The sequence below is a fragment of the Lipophrys pholis genome (assembly GCF_963383615.2).
Source record: "Lipophrys pholis genome assembly, chromosome: 12".
Taxonomy (NCBI): domain Eukaryota; kingdom Metazoa; phylum Chordata; class Actinopteri; order Blenniiformes; family Blenniidae; genus Lipophrys; species Lipophrys pholis.
The window spans coordinates 15,435,491-15,452,937 of record NC_137641.1 but is presented as its reverse complement, the minus strand read 5'-3'; the positions used below and the strand labels follow the sequence as shown (position 1 = coordinate 15,452,937).

Genomic DNA, 17,447 nt, shown 5'->3' with positions numbered 1-17,447 from the left:
CATTCTGATGGTATTAAAACAATAATAATAATTAAAAAAAAATAAAAAATAGGGCTCCATTCTGCTGCTCAGGAGCGTTACTTACTTGGTGTCACTGGGACCCGCCCCCTGTAATCTGATTGGCCTCCTTGTGAGTTCTCCCTATTATCATTGGTTCAAATGTATGTCAATCATTAGTAAAACTGCATCAATTTCTTGTTGTTGTGATAAAAGGATAATAAACTCAAAGGTGAAGGAAAGTTGAAGGGGAAGTGTAGGAAAAGACTATTTCACGATGAAGACTTTCCTGTAGGTACCCTTCTTGTTGTTAATTTCAATGTTTAGGCAACAAAGGCAAGATGAAGAAGTAAATGCAGTGACTGGACAATGTAAATATAGTTTATTTCCACATGGTGCAAATGTTAATGACAACTATTGGTACCCCTTAATAGAAATGTTCTAGACCTGTCCCTGCTCTTGACCTTTTCCCACACTGGTCAAAACATATTGTCAAGGATTTCTAAGTTTGGCACCACCTGAGATTCACTCTGGGTCTCCCCAATGAAAAGAAACACCACACCATCTGCTGCACTTTCTGCAAAGCACTGCTTACTTTTTTTTTTAACCACCTGCTCCATGTTAGTTTCTACATGCTGCAACACTGCCCCCCACTGTCTTGTTTCGGTACTGCGCACAGATAGACCTCCTGGATCTGATGATGGGAGGATCTGGGAGGTGAAGCTCCACCTCTCTGCCCTGCTCACAGGTACATTTTTGTTTTTTTAAGAGTGTAATCCAGAGCCAGCAGAGAGAGCAGACCACAAGTTGGAGGCTGTCTGGAAGTTTCCAGCCATGCAGGGACAGTGCTGCACGCACAGGACAATGGACTGCACGGTGAAGCTGCCAGATGTTGCTCTTTACTGACTGCAAATGCCACTGTAAGAGACTAACCAACGATGAGGTGTTTTGTGGTTGATCTTTTTCTACTCCTGCTGGTCTCCACGGGACACATTTATGCAGGTAAGGAATAAGAATCATTCCTTTCACCTGAAAAGATGCACAAGTTATAGATTGTTGCTGCAATTTCCTTACATTAGTGGAGGAAAGCACTTGCAGATGTAGGACTGCATGCAATTGTTGCCTACTCGCGGTTATTAGCATTATCATCATGCATAATGCTTAAAATGTGTGTGACAGTTGCCAGATTATTGTTTAATCCAGTCTAATTTTGTAGACTTGAGACATATGGCATTATGCTGGATTATTTGTATATTTTTAGTTGTGTTTAATTGACTTTTTAAGTAGTTTCCTTTGATGATCCTCAGAACTTCAATACAGATAAACATATCTATCACCATGAACCTTTTGCACTTTATTCTTCTCTGCAAAACAGTAAAATCTGAAATTCCTCTTCTGTTAGTTTTCTCTCCATTAAAACTAAATTAGCAACATAAATTAAAAAAAAAAAAAAAGAAATGATGCATGTGCAGAAAAATGTTACCCTCAGACAGTTGTTGCTCACATTGCTTTTCATGTTTTTAAATATGCTTTTTGAATTATTGTCATCATAAGGGCCTGCATTTATATACAAGGTGTCTGCAGCCGAAGGCAGATTACTAATAATAATCCAGCATTCACTGGTATCATAGAGGCAGATTAGAGATGAGTGGACAGGCACTGGTATGACCATGAGCTTATAGGCTTTATTCAGAGAGGCATGCTGGGCCGGCCTGCTGACTGAGTACTTCTCCTGCGGAGCAATGTTATAACACTCAGCTTTGATAATAAACTTTTTCCAGGCAGGGCATCTGCCAACTGCAGATAAATAAGAAAGGGATGGGTCAGTGGGACAAATGAAACCAGTGCAGACAAATTATAAATCTGTGTTGTGGAATTATTCTGGCTAAAGTAGTAATTTTGCATGTATAATCGTTTAAACTTAAGTTAAAAGATATAGTATTTTAGTTTAATCCAACAACTTGTTTAAGAACTTGATGGTCTGGACTAAACATGATAGGAAGATGAACTTCATTTTCCCCCACTGAGCTGAAAATGGAAACGGGGCAATCCAACATGTTCGTCTGGCACATTTCATTTTACTTTTGTGTGGCCAGTGCCTCCCATCACTGCTGTGCCATTTTCTGCCGTTTTCATCGTCCTCCATCCCTGAAAGTAACACATCGCTCTGACCTCTATTTGCTGCGTGTCACAGATACAACAAATGGACCGTCATTTTCACAAAGCACTTCAGTGCTACTACTTTGTAGGGCAAATCAATAGAAAAAAAAAAAAAAAACACAGCTTTACTTTATTCGTCATTCACTAGTGTAACTTCACTGCAAAATACAAGTGCTTTAAAAATAATGATGCACTACAAACCTGGAGAAGGAAAATAATTGAATCACATATATCTAATCATTGCTGTCTGGATCGAAGCAAAGGTGGATTCATGAATGAAAAGGCATTTGCATCCACACGCTGCTGCATGGGTCCCGGCAAGTGGAGACCTGGATAGTTCATCAAACTAAATCTTTCAGGAATTTCCTAATTCATGGAAACACAAGCCGTATTTCTTGATGGAAGCCTTTTTCCTAGTGGAAGGTTTGATGGTAAAGATCTTTATATTTACCTCAGATTAAATTAATTACACTGACATAGCCCCTTATCGTTTGATAGAACATACTGAGGCCCTTATTTGTTGGCCAAAGTGTCCTGTGTAGGTGCATTCTTACCAAGCTACTTCTATTGAATACAACTTCTTGACATAAGACTATTATTTTCTTTTTAAATACTTATTTTCTTACAATTAAAGGCAACACTTTCAAACGTTTCGGTGCTTTTCTGACAAGTTATTTGGGAAATTTGTACCCTGTCCAAAGGGAAACGGCACACAACAAATGCTGGTATTTGTGCGTGCAGTTTATGCAGGTTTGCACAACTGAAAGTCCAATTTGCGTCATCTGGGTCAGCCAGTTAGTGTAATTAGCATCAGAACATTTCGGCGCGACCCGATCCAGAATGCATTAGTTGTCATTAATTGAATTCAGATAGCAGGTGCAAAGTGCAGAACAGACACCACATCGACAGACCAGTCAATACCGATTAATGGTCTTTGCTGAACTTCTGTTGACACCTATTATTTAAAATTTCAAGCCATGTGGGCTTTCTTTTTAATTAGCAGCCACATGAAGTGAATTATTACTAAAACAACAGAGTTAAAGTCAGCAATTCTGACCTCGGTACAGATTACCATTCAAATTTTAAAATATGCCTCTTTTTTCATTGTTACAGTTTCATTCTACGGCGATGGCTACATCCACCTGCGGACTGTGGAGACGTCTGTTCAGACGTTAATCCACGTTCGATTTCGAACCTCCAGTCACTCAGGCGTGCTGGTCTTGGCAGCGGGGCCCAGAGACTTCGTGCTTCTGGAGCTGATTTCTGGTCGTCTGCAGGTCGGCCACAAGACACAAGCACCACCTAGTCCTCACGCAAATCACAAGGCTTCACCAGTTTATTTAAGTTACACCAATATTCCGACAGGAGGGTGTTGCAAGTTATTATCTGGAACAATATATATGTTATTGGAATTTCTGAAATGACTAATAGGTCAGTAAACCTTGGGGCTCTCACCTAAAAATTCCTCACATTTCCAAAATGAGAGAATCTTGTCCCTGGGGCCATTTTCCCCTCATATATGTGAGCTTTTACTATCCAGAGGAGGGCCATTGAAGGAAAAGACACTCAAGGTGTTGAGTTGCCACACACACACACACACACACACACACACACACACACACACACACACACACACACACACACACACACACACACACACACACACACACACACACACACACACACGCACACACACAAAATGAACCCTTTGACTCTGCATTCATGATAGAACAAGTTCCATCATGACCAAGGTTATGTTTAATGAAAAGTACCCAGCGATGACACCGCTAATGAAAGAGCTGGATTGTATTTGTTTTTATACAATAATAATTAAGTGCTCCCTCTCATTATTCTTCAGAAACTCGGTCATCAGTAACTCATGTAGTTTGTGACACTTTACTCCTTCAACTTCCACAGTGGTTCTGTTAAAGTCCTTCTCTAATTTTTTTGTCTTTTCTTTACCTCTGTACCCAAACCTCTAGATACGTCTAGACCTGGGCTCAGGTGAGCGCTCGCTGCGTTCAGAAAAGGGTGTCCATCTTAATGATCTGGCATGGCACACTGTGGAGCTGACCCACAATAACCACAATATAACCATGACCGTGGACCGAAACTCTCGCACCGCCCTCCGAATGCCCGGACCAGATCTGGAGCTCAGTGTGGAGGATGGACTTGTTGTTGGTGGAACAGGTGGGTTAGACCTTCCCTACCTCCTCAACATCTCCTCCGGCTTTAGAGGCTGCATGGATGAAGTGGTCTTCAATGAGCACAATCTATTATCCAGTCTCAGACCATACTCTGGGTACAAGAGTGTCCATGAGGTGTCTCAGGGATGCAGCGCACAGTTCTCTGCAACAGAAGATGATCCTGTCAGTTTCTTCAGCTCCAAAGCTTTCATTGCCCTCCCGGTCTGGGAGGTACTTCAGGAGGGGGCATTTGAATGTGAGTTGCACCCTTCCGCAAGAGAAGAGGACGGCATGGTCCTCTTCAGCTCCGGGAAGCAAGGAGAGTTTGTTGCCATTGAGATCAGAAATGGTCACCTGGTGGCGACGGTAGGAAATGATCAGGGGAGTAAAACTGAGCTGCACTCTCTTACGCATGTCCACAGCAATCACACCTGGTACTCCATCCAGCTGCATTTGCTGCCCCAGAGTGTCCAACTGAAGGTAGACAGGGAGCTAGTAAAGGCCCGGCTGAGTGAGGAGCTTCAGGCCATCCAGCTCAAAGGGCCGCTTCTCCTCGGAGGGCTCGATGAGGAGGCGCGGTTAGAAGCGAGGCGTGCCGGACTGCCGCTTCCACCCAGAGGAGGGGGCTCCTTTAAAGGCTGCCTCCGAGACATTAAGGTGAACACTCAAAAAACAGGCCTACCTCATTCTACAGTCACCAAGGACGTCACAGTGTCCTGTAAGATTGGACAAGCTGCAAAGACGGTGACCACCATCAGGCCAACGGATCGTCCTGAGTCTGAAGTGACAACCATCGTAAACAACAACAAGAAAAACCCCAACATATTGCTTCTCAGAAGGTTAGAGGTGGCAGAAGGAGGCCGGGCACCACTAGAACCGAAACACTTGAAGGTAAAAGCTTTGACTTTTATGTATATAATGCTTTTCTGCTCCGAAAGAAAATAGTAAGAATTGGGTTGCATGATGAATCTGTTCCTTCATCGACTCTCTGGCAGGTGAGTTTGGATTTCCATAAATTGGGCGTCCATCCATCCCAGTTGATGTTCCGCATCGAGGAACAGCCGGTCCACGGCCAGCTCCGTCTCGACCTCAGCCCCGACCTCAGTCCAGACATCAGTGGGAGGCTGAAGGAAGGGCAGGGGAGGACTATGACGATAGGAGTAGAGGAGAGGGGCCGGACTTTCAGCATGCTGGACCTGTGGCAGGGCCGGGTCATGTACATCCACAGTGGCTCAGAAGATCAGAACGACTTTTTCATATTTTCAGTGTTTTCCACTGTAAAGAAGGAGCTGCCTGTGTCTCTGAGGGGAAACCGTCTGTACCGGTTTGATATCAGCATCACTCCTGTCAATGACGCACCTGTGCTCAGTTTGCCCGATGGGAACCTCTTCACTCTGCTCGAGAAATCCAGTCGACGGGTAGGTCAAACATCATTGATATTCATGTAAATGGGTTAATAGTGCATAAAAACCAATGTACCCCAAACTCCCACCAGCTGACCACAGATGTGCTGAGAGTGTCGGACCCTGACAGTAGCCCTGAGGAGCTGGTTTTCAGCTCCCTGGGAGACCTCAACACTGAGGCTGGATATCTGGAGCACCAGGATTACCCCAACAGGTCAGTGCTCTGATGTGAAGCTTAGCAAAACTTCTAACAACTAATGTTAGGACACCCAAAGTCATGGTGTCACATCTGTCCTCCAGGGCAGTCAACTTGTTCTCCTTAACTGATCTGCAAGAGGGTAAGATAAGCTTTGTCCACGCGGGGGTTTCTAACTCCAGGCTGGCTCTCAGGGTCAGCGATGGGCAGAAGGTGAGAATTATTGTGGCGTTTTCCAGAATAAACTATTTTGATAAATGCATATGCATTGTTGCAGCAGTAAAAGTAATAGCAATACAGTTTGAAATGTTTTTTATGTTCATTTTCTTCACTCTGCAGGTGAGCAACACCGTAATTTTAAGGATTATGATGGTGGCACTCGAGCACAAACTAGTGAACCACACTGGACTTGAGTTGAACCAAGGCGAGGCCTCTGTCATCTCCACCAATCAGCTCGCAGTACGAGTGAACGTGGCCGTGGAGGTCTGGTACAACGTGAGTGAGTTCCCACGATACGGCGAGCTCCAGAGGTTGCACTCAAGTGGGGACTGGAAACCAACTGTTGCCTTCTCACAGAAACTTCTCGAAAAAGAACGGATACGATACCTCAGCACTTACCGGGGCCTCCAGACACAGACTAACGTCACTGATTATTTCAAATGCGAAATTAGCATTGATTCCACAGCTCGAGAGGAGGTGGTTTTCCCCATAGTGGTACATTGGATTCAGTTTAAGGTCACAAGAAGCAAGATGGAAGTCAATGGTGTTCACAGTGCTGTTTTAACTCCTGAGGGCCTCCATGTGATTTCTAAGGGTGTTAAACTTAATGAGAGTGAACTTTTCTTCAGGCTTCTAACGGTGCCAAAGAAAGGGCAGCTGTTCTTCAACAACAAAGTCCTCCAAAAGAACTCAGCCTTCAGCCAGAAGAACGTCACAGATGGCTTGGTGAAGTATGAGCTTCTGAACAGGCTGCAGGATGACACAAGAGACACGTTCAGCTTCCGAGTGTTTTCACAGCATGCCAATTCCTCAGCTTACGACTTCAGGATCAACATCAGGGCCGAGTCGAATGCTGTCGCCGTCGTTAATGAAGGCCTGTCGATCATGGAGGGAGGGACCAAAGTCATCACCAAAGATATTCTGTTCGCTCACACAGCAAGTAACCATGAGGTCCACTACAACATTACAGTCAGCCCCCGTCATGGACGGATCCGGAGAATCAACTTCTCCAACTCAACTTCTATTAATGACAACATCGTGTCCTTCACAAATCAGGATATCATTGAGGAGAGGATCATGTATGTTCACGATGACAGTGAGACCAAGCAGGATTCCTTTGTGTATCAAGTTACTGTTAACAAACCTCACAAACACGCGAACAAAAAGGAGGATAGAAACGCAGGAGAACACACCTTTAATATCTCGGTGCAGCTCGTCAATGACCAGCGACCCATCAGGGTTGTCGATAAAGTTTTCCACGTGGCCCGTGACGGCCAGAGGCTGGTGACACTGAATGACCTCCGATTTCGGGATGACGACTCGGACTTTGAGGACAGCTGGCTGGTGTACACGCGGAGAGGGATTCCCATGGGAGAGCTGGTGTTGGCCAGTGATCTAAGTCACAAGCTGTATGAGTTCACACAACGAGACCTCGAGCAGGTTAGTGAAAGTCACTGGTGAGGACCCTTCCTCAGGTAAAGGGTGAAACCTTAATATGTTGATGATGATGATTACTCTTTCATTGATGCAGTGGGATTTAATAACATTGTACTTCTTTTCTTTATCTATTTTCAACTTTTATGTATAATTATATCAGATTCTGTTTTGATTAATCTGCAAAATAAAGTCATTCATTCACTCAAAAAAAGTCCCACTCATGCTTTTTAATCCACGATAACCTCATACTAAAATCATTTAAACATTACTTTCACAGTTTGTGTGGAGAACATCAAAGGTAAATGCAGTTGGACATTATTTAACATTCAGATAAATAATCTCCAACTTTGTTCCGAACTAATGACCTATCTTCCTTTACTGTTGAAGCTTTGTACGCTTGTTGTCCAATGCAGTGGTTCCCGATCTTAATTCCAAACACTGCAAATCTAATTATCTCTCATCGGACAAACAACGAGAAAGTCGTTATCATGGTGTGCTTAAATTCTAATATGGAAAATCCCAGAGCAGACAAGGTCACAGGTAAACCCTGTGATACCTGGAGGCTGGAAACCTCTAAATATCTTGATCTGTACTTCCCTCGAACTAACTAGGCTAAAGGCCACTGCTCCAAATACTCTCTTTAACTTATTTACAAGTTTCCAATTCTTTCTAAAGCAGACTGACGGTTTTTTATTGTTTTATGTTACTATTGACTTTCCATATCTGCTTTTCTCTTTTCTCAGAAAAAAGTCTTATTCGTCCACCGAGGAGTGAGTTTTGGGCGTTTTGTGCTTTTCGTATCAGATGGAAAACATTATGTTTCAACGCTGCTTGAGGTGATCACAATATTGTAATTTGTTTGCATATTTTTATTATAGTGTTAGAAGGAGACATGACTCTTTAACAGTCATCATTTCAAATGAATTCCTGGATATTGACTAACTTTTGAATATGGATAACTCAAAAAGAGGAAACATTTATTATTTCTTTTTTTTGTTGCGTTGCTTGGATCGTGTAGGTCATGGCGCAGGATCCTTACTTGCAGACGGAGAACAACACAGGCCTCATGCTGCAGCGTGGCGGGGTCACGACCCTGACCTCAGCGAACCTCAGCGTCCTCAGCAACCTTGACATCCGAGAGCCACAGGAGGTGACGTTCGAGGTTTTCCTCCCACCCAAGCACGGCGTGCTCTGCTTTAGCGGAGGACAGAGACAGACCGTCACCGAATCAGATGCAATTTCAATCTTCACCCAGCGAGACCTGGTGGCGGGGCGTCTCGTTTACCACCATGACGGCAGTCCAGACTTGTCGGACGGCTTCAACGTGACCGCGAGAGCGAGAGAACGAAGCACTGAGAGGAGACAAGAAAGAGGGAGGAGGGAGGTCCACCTGGATATTGGGGTGCCAATAAAGATATATCTAGAGAGTCATCAGAGGCCACCAACAGTCAGAAGCAACCGGCCAGTGGTTGTGGCAGAGGGACAAAATATCTCTATAAACAGAGAACATTTAGAAGTAAGCCCTTCACCTGAACCTTTATTACCTCAATATATCACAATGTTAAAATGGGATTTGGTCCACGCCAGCATTTTCTTCTGAGCGAAAAGCTTATTGTAAACACACGAACAGGTTGTTGTGGGATTTCTTCGATATATATAAACACGATGCTGGTTTGTTTTCCACCAGGTGGTCCACGAAGACAGCCAACCCTCAGAGATAGTTTTTACCATCCAACGTCCTCCCACACTGGGCAATATTCACAGATCATCTAGCGTCCAGCATCGTAACGTCATTGGAGAGCAGCAGCACATCTATAAGGTATCTACAGATGGCAGGAAAAAAGAAACAAGCAAACTATATACAGTTTGCTGTAGGGAAGTTTCTGCCAATTGCTACTTGCTTGTGCAAAATATTGAAACATTCTTACATTTGCCCAGTGGGCTCCATGATCTGGTGGCTTTATGTTTTTGGTTTGTTCAATCATGCAACCTATCTCCCCAATGTCTTCCACAAATGTCTTCAAATCTGACCTGTATGTTCTTGGTAAGAAGAAATCTTTGGATGATGATTGTTCATGGCAAATGTCTCCACAGGGTGACCCTTAAAATTGCACCCTGAACTATCAGCATTTATTTTTTTTGTCAGCCAAAAAAATGTCAAATAATAACTCAGAATCAGCGCTGAAAATGCTTGTGTTGTCCATCGTTCTGTCAGAGCGTCAAAGAGGAGACCGTAACATCCTTCACCCAGGAGGACCTCAACCAGGAACTGATCATTTATCACCAGCTGGCTGCAGGAAACTCCAATGACTCCATCCTGCTAGAAGCAACAAATGGCGTGACAAAAGTGGGACCTATTAGCCTGGAGTTTGATGTAATCCCAATCCTGCTCCCTCTGCAGGTACAAAGCAGTTTTGTAGGAAAACAATGAACATGAATCCACTTACCAGTCAATCCAAACCGAACAATCATCATTTTCTTTTGCCTAATGATGCTGCAGGTTTCTGACTTAACACTCGATGAGGGGTCATCACTGCCTCTGACAACAGATATCATCAAGGTTTCCAATCATCACTTCTCTGAGATGAACTTCCTGTACCAGGTCATTGTCCCGCCACGACACGGACACCTGGAGCACAGCCGCATCCCGGGGATGCCCATCACTGCTTTCACACACACAGAGGTTTGACTGACAGCAAATAAAAACCACCATCAGAAGCATTAGAGAGTGGAGACGCAATTTCAGTTTTACTGCATTTTTGTCCAGGTGGAACGTGAATACATCTCTTACATCCACGATGGCAGCGACACTCAGAGAGACAACTTCACCATCGTGGCCAATCAGACTGAAATCAGGAAACACAGTCTGCCATGCACCGTTCACATCAGCATCACCCCTGTCAACGATGAGACTCCGGTAGTTACAGTTAACCGTGGCCTCAAGGTAGCGAATCACTCATCGGACGAGGTTCATGCAAACAACAGTCGACAGGAAAAGCATTTCCATATTTTCATCCTCTGATTTCTTCAGGTGTGGGTGGGTTCGGTGACAGAAATAATGACAGATGACCTCAGTGCGGAGGACTCTGACACTTCACCCGTGGGTTTGGAGTTTGTCGTCACGCCACCCAGCAATGGCCACTTGGCTCTGAAGAGTGCTCCATCCAGACACATCCTGAACTTCACTCAGGAGCACATACAAAGCAGACAACTATTGTTTGTGCACAATGGTAAGCCTTCGTTTCCTTCTATTGTTTCCTTTTTCCTATAATGTACCAGATGTGTGAATTCTTTGGGGTTTTTTTGGTCTCTGTGCAGGTGCGTTGACAGGCGGCTTTCACTTCCAAGTGAACGATGGAGTCAACCTTGCACCTCGCCAGATCTTTAGCACAACAGCTCATTCACTGGTCCTCACCCTTCACAGAAACAACCCCTTGGAGGTGTACCCGGGTAGAACTGCACACTCAAGATTAAAGAGATTCGTCAGTTTGACCCACTCAGCTGATGTGTCATAGCCACAATAAATGAATACTGCTATATGTATATTATTGAAAAAGGATCGATTCTGAGAGACGGTTTATACTGGAAGCAACTTTTAAAATAATTTGACCTTCTGATGGAGTGACTAGTAAATTGAGTGAAGTACTCATTCAGAAGAAAACACTGTGACTAAGACAATTTCAGCAAAATCTTCAGATCTTTTTACCTCTTCTGATGTGGGGATCTTGTCAGAACATTCACACAGACAGCCTCAAAAAACTAAATAAAATTCAGTAATGCAGTTTGTACCTTGGCCACTGGGTGGCCTCACTACTCTCGGTCACATCGTATGAATATGTTCTGGTTCCAATGTGAACAGTGACCTACAGAGCTTCTTATGGTGCTTTCATTTTATGTTCAGACCACACACTTATCAGCAGTGTAATCTAGGTGACAGAAGTGGAGCTATTATTCTGATTTATCATACTGTGAAACTTGTGATATCATTTTTACAGTCTGGAAAAAAGAAGTAATACCTACTTACATCACTTTGACTGTAACGTAGTGACTTGCTGGACATAACAATTATTTTGTTGACCTCTGTGTTAATAGTTCTCTTTAATTATAGCAGACCTTAGGGAACCTCTTAATGTGTGTAATATTAATGTCTGTTTTGTGACCTGAAGGCTCCGTGACACCAATCTCAGAGAAGGAACTTCAGGTGGTCACCAACAATGTCAGCGACATCAGAAGGAAGCAGTCCGTCATCTTTGCGGTGACTGTTCCTCCCAAACTTGGCCGTCTGCTCCGACGTATGCCAGACAACTCTACAAGAAACATATCCACATTCACACAGAAAATGGTAACGATGTGTTGTTGTGGATCGATTTGGAATATCTCATTCTGTACAGACCCAGAATCTCTTCACTGTCTCTCTCAGGTGAATGAAGGAGTCATCCTGTACGATCAGAATAAAGCAGAGTCGGTGGGATGGTCAGCGGCAGACTTATTTTCTTTCACCATCTCGTCCCCTCCGGCCTTTCACCCTCCCCACACTTTCACCATCCTGATCTCCTACCAGGCCAACGAACATCACGATAGCCCACATCACAAAACCCGACTACTGAACAATGCAGGTACGACCTTCACTTTCAGGTGGATCAGTATCTTGAATGTTTCACAGTGACTACATCTGCTGTGTCTATCTGGCGGTCAGGAGCTGTGGTGGCTGAGGGAGGCAGAGTGATGATCGACAGGTCAAAGCTCGACGCCTCTAATCTGTTAGGGAAGGTTCCCGCGGCCCACCGGAAAGACCACCACGTCATGTATCGCGTTATTTCTCTTCCCCGACATGGGGTTCTTTCAATACAAGAGCTTAATCTCTCCAGGTGCTTGTTTTTTTTTTTTCTATTCATATCAAGTACATTTTTTTTCAAGTGCATTAATCCAAGTGTTGTCTTCTGTTAAAAGTATGTGATGACAAATATCAATTTTCTTTCTATTTTTCTTTCTTTTCAGAAACCAGCCAGATTTCTCCCAGGTTGCCCTGAACAAGTTTGGCATAACGTACACCCACGACGACTCTGAGACGACCAGCGACAGCTTTACTTTTCAAGCCTGGGTGGCACCGACGGCTCTCTCGTCTTCCTCCTCTTCATCGCCAATGTCTGCATTTTCCTCGGATTCCTCCTCTTTTTCACCACTCCATTCAGCCTCGTCATCTTCCTTCTCATCATTAGACAAAGTCCCTCACCGCCACGCCAAAGACAGCGTGGCAGTGACTGAGATGTTCAACATCACAGTGACGCCGGTCAACGATCAGCCGCCGCTGATCAGAAGCCGAGCCCCGACTATGAAGGTCGTGGTCGGAGAGAGAGTCGTACTTGGACCAGACTATCTTCAGGTGGGCAATACTCAGCAGACAGATCCTGGAGGAACTGCTGTGAAAGGCTGTGAAAGAAACTGTATGTGATTAAAAGGTCACTTTGTGAGGGGACATTTCCTTTAATACTCTGTCTATTCTGTGTCCAGGTTGAGGATCATGACACTCCTCCGGAGGAGCTGCACTACCTCGTGATCAGTAAACCCAACAATGGCTACCTGACGCTGGGCGAAAGACCCGAACCAGTGACCTCCTTCACTCAGTATGATATCAACCATGGCCGGCTGCATTTCATACAGCAGGTGAAGGAGACTACTTTTTCCTATAGATGTTTACTGTATAGGTCCAAATGCTACTACAGTGTGTCAGGGACAGATATTCTAATCATAGCCATCAGCAGACTTCAAAAGTCTTAGAAATTGCCCACTTGAGGACAATTTGTACTTCACATCCTTCTAAAATTAGCCACTTAAAATCTACATCTGCACTGTTGAGTTAAGACTATGCAGTTTGTTCAGTTCAGAGTACATCAATTAAAAAAGGAGTGTTGAAAAGGGTTTCTATTTGGGAAATAAATAGAAATGACCATACCGTTCGTAAACACAGACATTTGGGCCCATTTGGTTCTTGAAAGGTGAATTTTCTGTATTTTCTGATGAAAACAACATGGTTTTCGAAACGTTGCCGTGTAAACATGAAATGTTTCCGAAAGAGAAAAAAAAAATGACACATTTTCACTTGAAACTTGTAAACAGTGTCTTAGAGCCACAAATGAACCTCAGGCGCATGTTTTAGGATTGCAGGGGCAACAGGAGCAGACCTACCCACATACAGGGAAAACATGCAAACTTCACAAACAAAAAGCCCTTCAAACTCACTTCCCAACACTTATTTCTTCTTCTAGTCATCTAGTGATGTCCTTAGGTGAGCTTCTTAAAAACGTCTGCCCCTCTCAGTCTTTATGTTTTTGCTATTTTATTCTTGTTTCTTTCTCCAGGGTCAGGCCTCGACAGGGGTTTTCTATTTCAATGTAACTGACGGTCATCACCGTCCACTCTACAAACTGTTCAGTTTGGAGGTCATTAAGCCGTCTGTATTCATGGTGAACAACACCGGCCTGTCCCTGGTTCAAGGCCGGACGGCGGTGGTCCTGACAACCAACCAGCTGGCAGCACAAACCAACAGTCGGAGCGGGGCCAACGTCTGCTACACAGTCACCACGCACCCTTATCATGGTCGCATTGCTATTAACGACCAGGAGGTCACCACCTTCTGCCACAAGGACCTCCAGTTCGGGCGTGTTGTCTATCACATGACTGATCTCAGCACATCAGAGGACAGCTTCCAAATTTCGGTGACGGCCTCTTCTCCTGGAGTCCATTATGGGAATGTGACAGCACAGACAGTCAGGGTGACTGTGCGGCCTCTGGTCTACCTGCGGGAGCCTGTGAGAGTTCCCAGTGGCATTGCTGTGAAACTGGGGAAGGGCATGATCGACGCCTCAGAGCTGGCGAGAATCAGTCGGGCAGATCCAGTCTTTGAGGTTATTTCTCCTCCCAAACATGGAAAACTCGTCAAGGTAAAACTTGTTGGAGTATATACACAGATGTGTGTTTAGTAGAGGCAGGACACAAATGATATTCTTCTCTTGGCTTGACTGTGGAAAAAGTCAGCACCTCACCTACGGCTGCTATAGGGCCAATAATAGTTGAACATGTTATTGAGCATTAAAATTGTTGTATTTGAATATATGATGCTCATGTCTTTGTGATTTAAAATTTGATCTTTTAAATAACTCTTATTTCTCTGTTAGATGAGTTCACTGTTTTAATCAGTTAATCCCTCATTTTCTGGTGAATTAATCATGATTAATCACAGTTTACTTTCAAGTTTCAAATTCTTTCATTTTGAATTTGCTGACCAGGAATGCACAGGGCATGCAATCATGCACACTTTAGTCAGACATTTGCAATATGTATGTAACGATATCTTGATAACTATATCGTGCTGATCTTCTTCTTGCTCTTCTCTTGTGCCCATGTATGCAGGTGACCTACGACCCAAACCGAGCCTCACAGGTCCTGAAGTCCTTCACTTTCAGAGATGTGGTGCAAGGCCGAGTTGCCATTGAAGAAACTCTCAGCGACAATGACAACCAACTCCCAAATAGCTCGCTCACAACAGCACGGGGCCATGCCCCCGCCAGGCCACTCAATGACTCCTTCGTCTTTTTGCTGAAGGCCGGAAACGTCCAGCCAGCAAAGGGCGAGCTTCACTTCACCATCTTGCCTCACCACCAGATGCGTCACGGCCCCGGCGGGCTCAGTCAAGTCGACGGCGCCAGCCGTGAACACACCACAACTCGCCTGCCAGCACACAACAGGACGACGACCGGAGGAGGAAGAGGAGGTGGGAGAGGAGGAGCCACAACCCATGGTGGTGATTCCACAAGTTTGCATCCACATATTTTGTTGCACAAGAACCGGACGCACCACAAACCAAAGCCTCACAACCGCTGGGGGAACCACTCACGGAGCGGTTCTCACGGGGGAAGATCGGGGAGCGGCGCAGATGTAACAGGAGGAGGTCACGGTCATGCCCCGCAGCCCCACGCTCCTGTTGTTCCAGAGAAACATGGCCCCGGAAACCCTCCGGACACACACCTGGTTCACGTTGAGGTCCTCCCCCGCCCCGCCTCTGACCCTCTTCTTATTATCCTACCTCTGTTGGCGTGTTTGCTCCTCATCGTGATCCTCGTGGTTTTGATTTCTGTGTTTCGCCACCGCAAAGAGAAACAGGCTCGATTGCGTCTCATCCGGGAGCTCGCCGCAGTGCCGCTGCCCGCCGAGGAGAGCCCTTACCTGGGTTCGTCAGAGAGGAGCGTGGCCATGCCGTCTGTGGTGGTCACGTCGCTCGGCTCTGCCAGCTGTCCAACTTCCCCCAGGGTACCCATCAGTCCTCGGAGGAGGAGTCTAGCACCTGGCATGACTTTCTGGAGACCAGTTGAAGCTGATGTGGGAGGGGCTGATGGGATTTCTACAAGTGGTAATAATGAAAGCGATAATTTACCATGTGATAATACCCAAGTCCGTACAGCAGGATGCAAGACCATTGTGAGATCTCGGTCGCCTGCACCGACACTGAAAGACAACCAGTACTGGGTTTGAGGAAAATAGAAAGGGAAAACTGTGCCTTGGAGGTTTAATGTGCATAGAAAGGATACAAAAGGTATATGCTTGCTGTCTATAGCACTTCTCATCCAGCCTGTTTTAGATATCTCCCAGCAGACTTGATTGAAATGAACTGGACATAATCTGGCTTCTGCAAAGCATCATGGTGACCCACATTCAAATGCAAAGCCAGGATGCAAACTGGCATCTAGTTCTATTTTGTATGAGCATTTTGCACTGATATGGCCAAAAAAAGTAGCAGCTGCCAAAATTGAAAGATTTAAAAAAAAAATATTTAAGATTCAGTCTGCATGTCATCAGTTTACACTGTATCCAACCTAACAAACTGATGGAAGGGCATTGGTCTTGTACTGTCAGTGAGACATGCTTTTAAGTGTCAAGTGCACGTTTGGAAACCTGCATTTAGACTTTCTTTGTTCAGAGAAATTGAATGCCATCATCCAAGCTATTGTTAATTTTTGCTAAAAGCTGAAGCTCAACTAACATACAGTTTAAATCAACACCGGCTTTTCACATTGGACACTACTATGAAAACCATTGACTCTTTAAGGCATACTACATTTATTTGTAGCATGTAAGTAGTGAGTTCCACCATAGAATCCTCTCAGGCACTTCTACATGTTTTAATAGGTGAAAATATGCAAAATATTAGATTTTTGGTTTTGTTTTTTGAAAAGATTTTTGATGACCTATTGAAATCGTTACACTAGGTCGACTTGGTCTCATTTCTTCTTCTTTTGAGAATATCGTCTTTCTGTTAGTTATAGTTGCACAACATGAATATGACCATTGATGGTCGATTCATGTAGAAACACCGCTGGTTTCCAAATGTGTCATTCTGATTCTGATTCCTTCTAACACGTGTAGATTTCTGCTGAATAAGGAAGTGGAACATTAATGGGACTGTAAAAACTAATTGACTTAGTGACTTAGAGTTGTAAGTAGTAAATTTCACTTCTTACCTACAGCTGCCACACAACCTAGGAAATTATAGCTTTTGTACAGGCAAAGAAAGGTATTTAAGCCTTTCAGGTTCACACAAGCAACCTGTGACATGCAGCCCTCATGCACAATATGATCCCTATGATGCACTTTTTTGTGTCTTTTTGTCTGATTTTGTTTCTTCTCGGGGCGGCAGGCTGTCATGTGACTGCTTCCAATAGTTCATGTATGATTGATAAAGCACTGTGAGACGCAGATGTGGCGAGCTTCCTCAGTCCCTGTCAGACCCGCTCATGCCTGCCATGCACTGTAAGATATATATTTTAATAAAAGTTATTTCTTAAATTTGTCTTG

At 44.4% G+C, this 17,447-nt stretch overlaps 1 protein-coding gene across 1 annotated transcript; it reads left to right on the top strand.

Moving 5' to 3' along the window:
- The first annotated feature begins 769 nt into the window (after nt 1–769).
- LOC308118309 (chondroitin sulfate proteoglycan 4-like) lies at nt 770–17,434 on the top strand. The gene is made up of 22 exons (XM_080477661.1): nt 770–999; nt 3,271–3,434; nt 4,140–5,234; nt 5,339–5,761; nt 5,839–5,960; nt 6,047–6,155; nt 6,282–7,601; nt 8,342–8,434; nt 8,617–9,114; nt 9,286–9,417; nt 9,814–9,999; nt 10,099–10,281; nt 10,366–10,542; nt 10,630–10,828; nt 10,917–11,048; nt 11,765–11,940; nt 12,019–12,214; nt 12,295–12,466; nt 12,597–12,981; nt 13,110–13,262; nt 13,958–14,539; nt 15,009–17,434. The coding sequence occupies exons 1-22, from the start codon at nt 936–938 to the stop codon at nt 16,125–16,127; spliced, it is 7,680 nt and encodes a 2,559-aa protein (XP_080333787.1). The 5' UTR covers nt 770–935; the 3' UTR covers nt 16,128–17,434.
- The last annotated feature ends 13 nt before the right edge of the window (nt 17,435–17,447 follow it).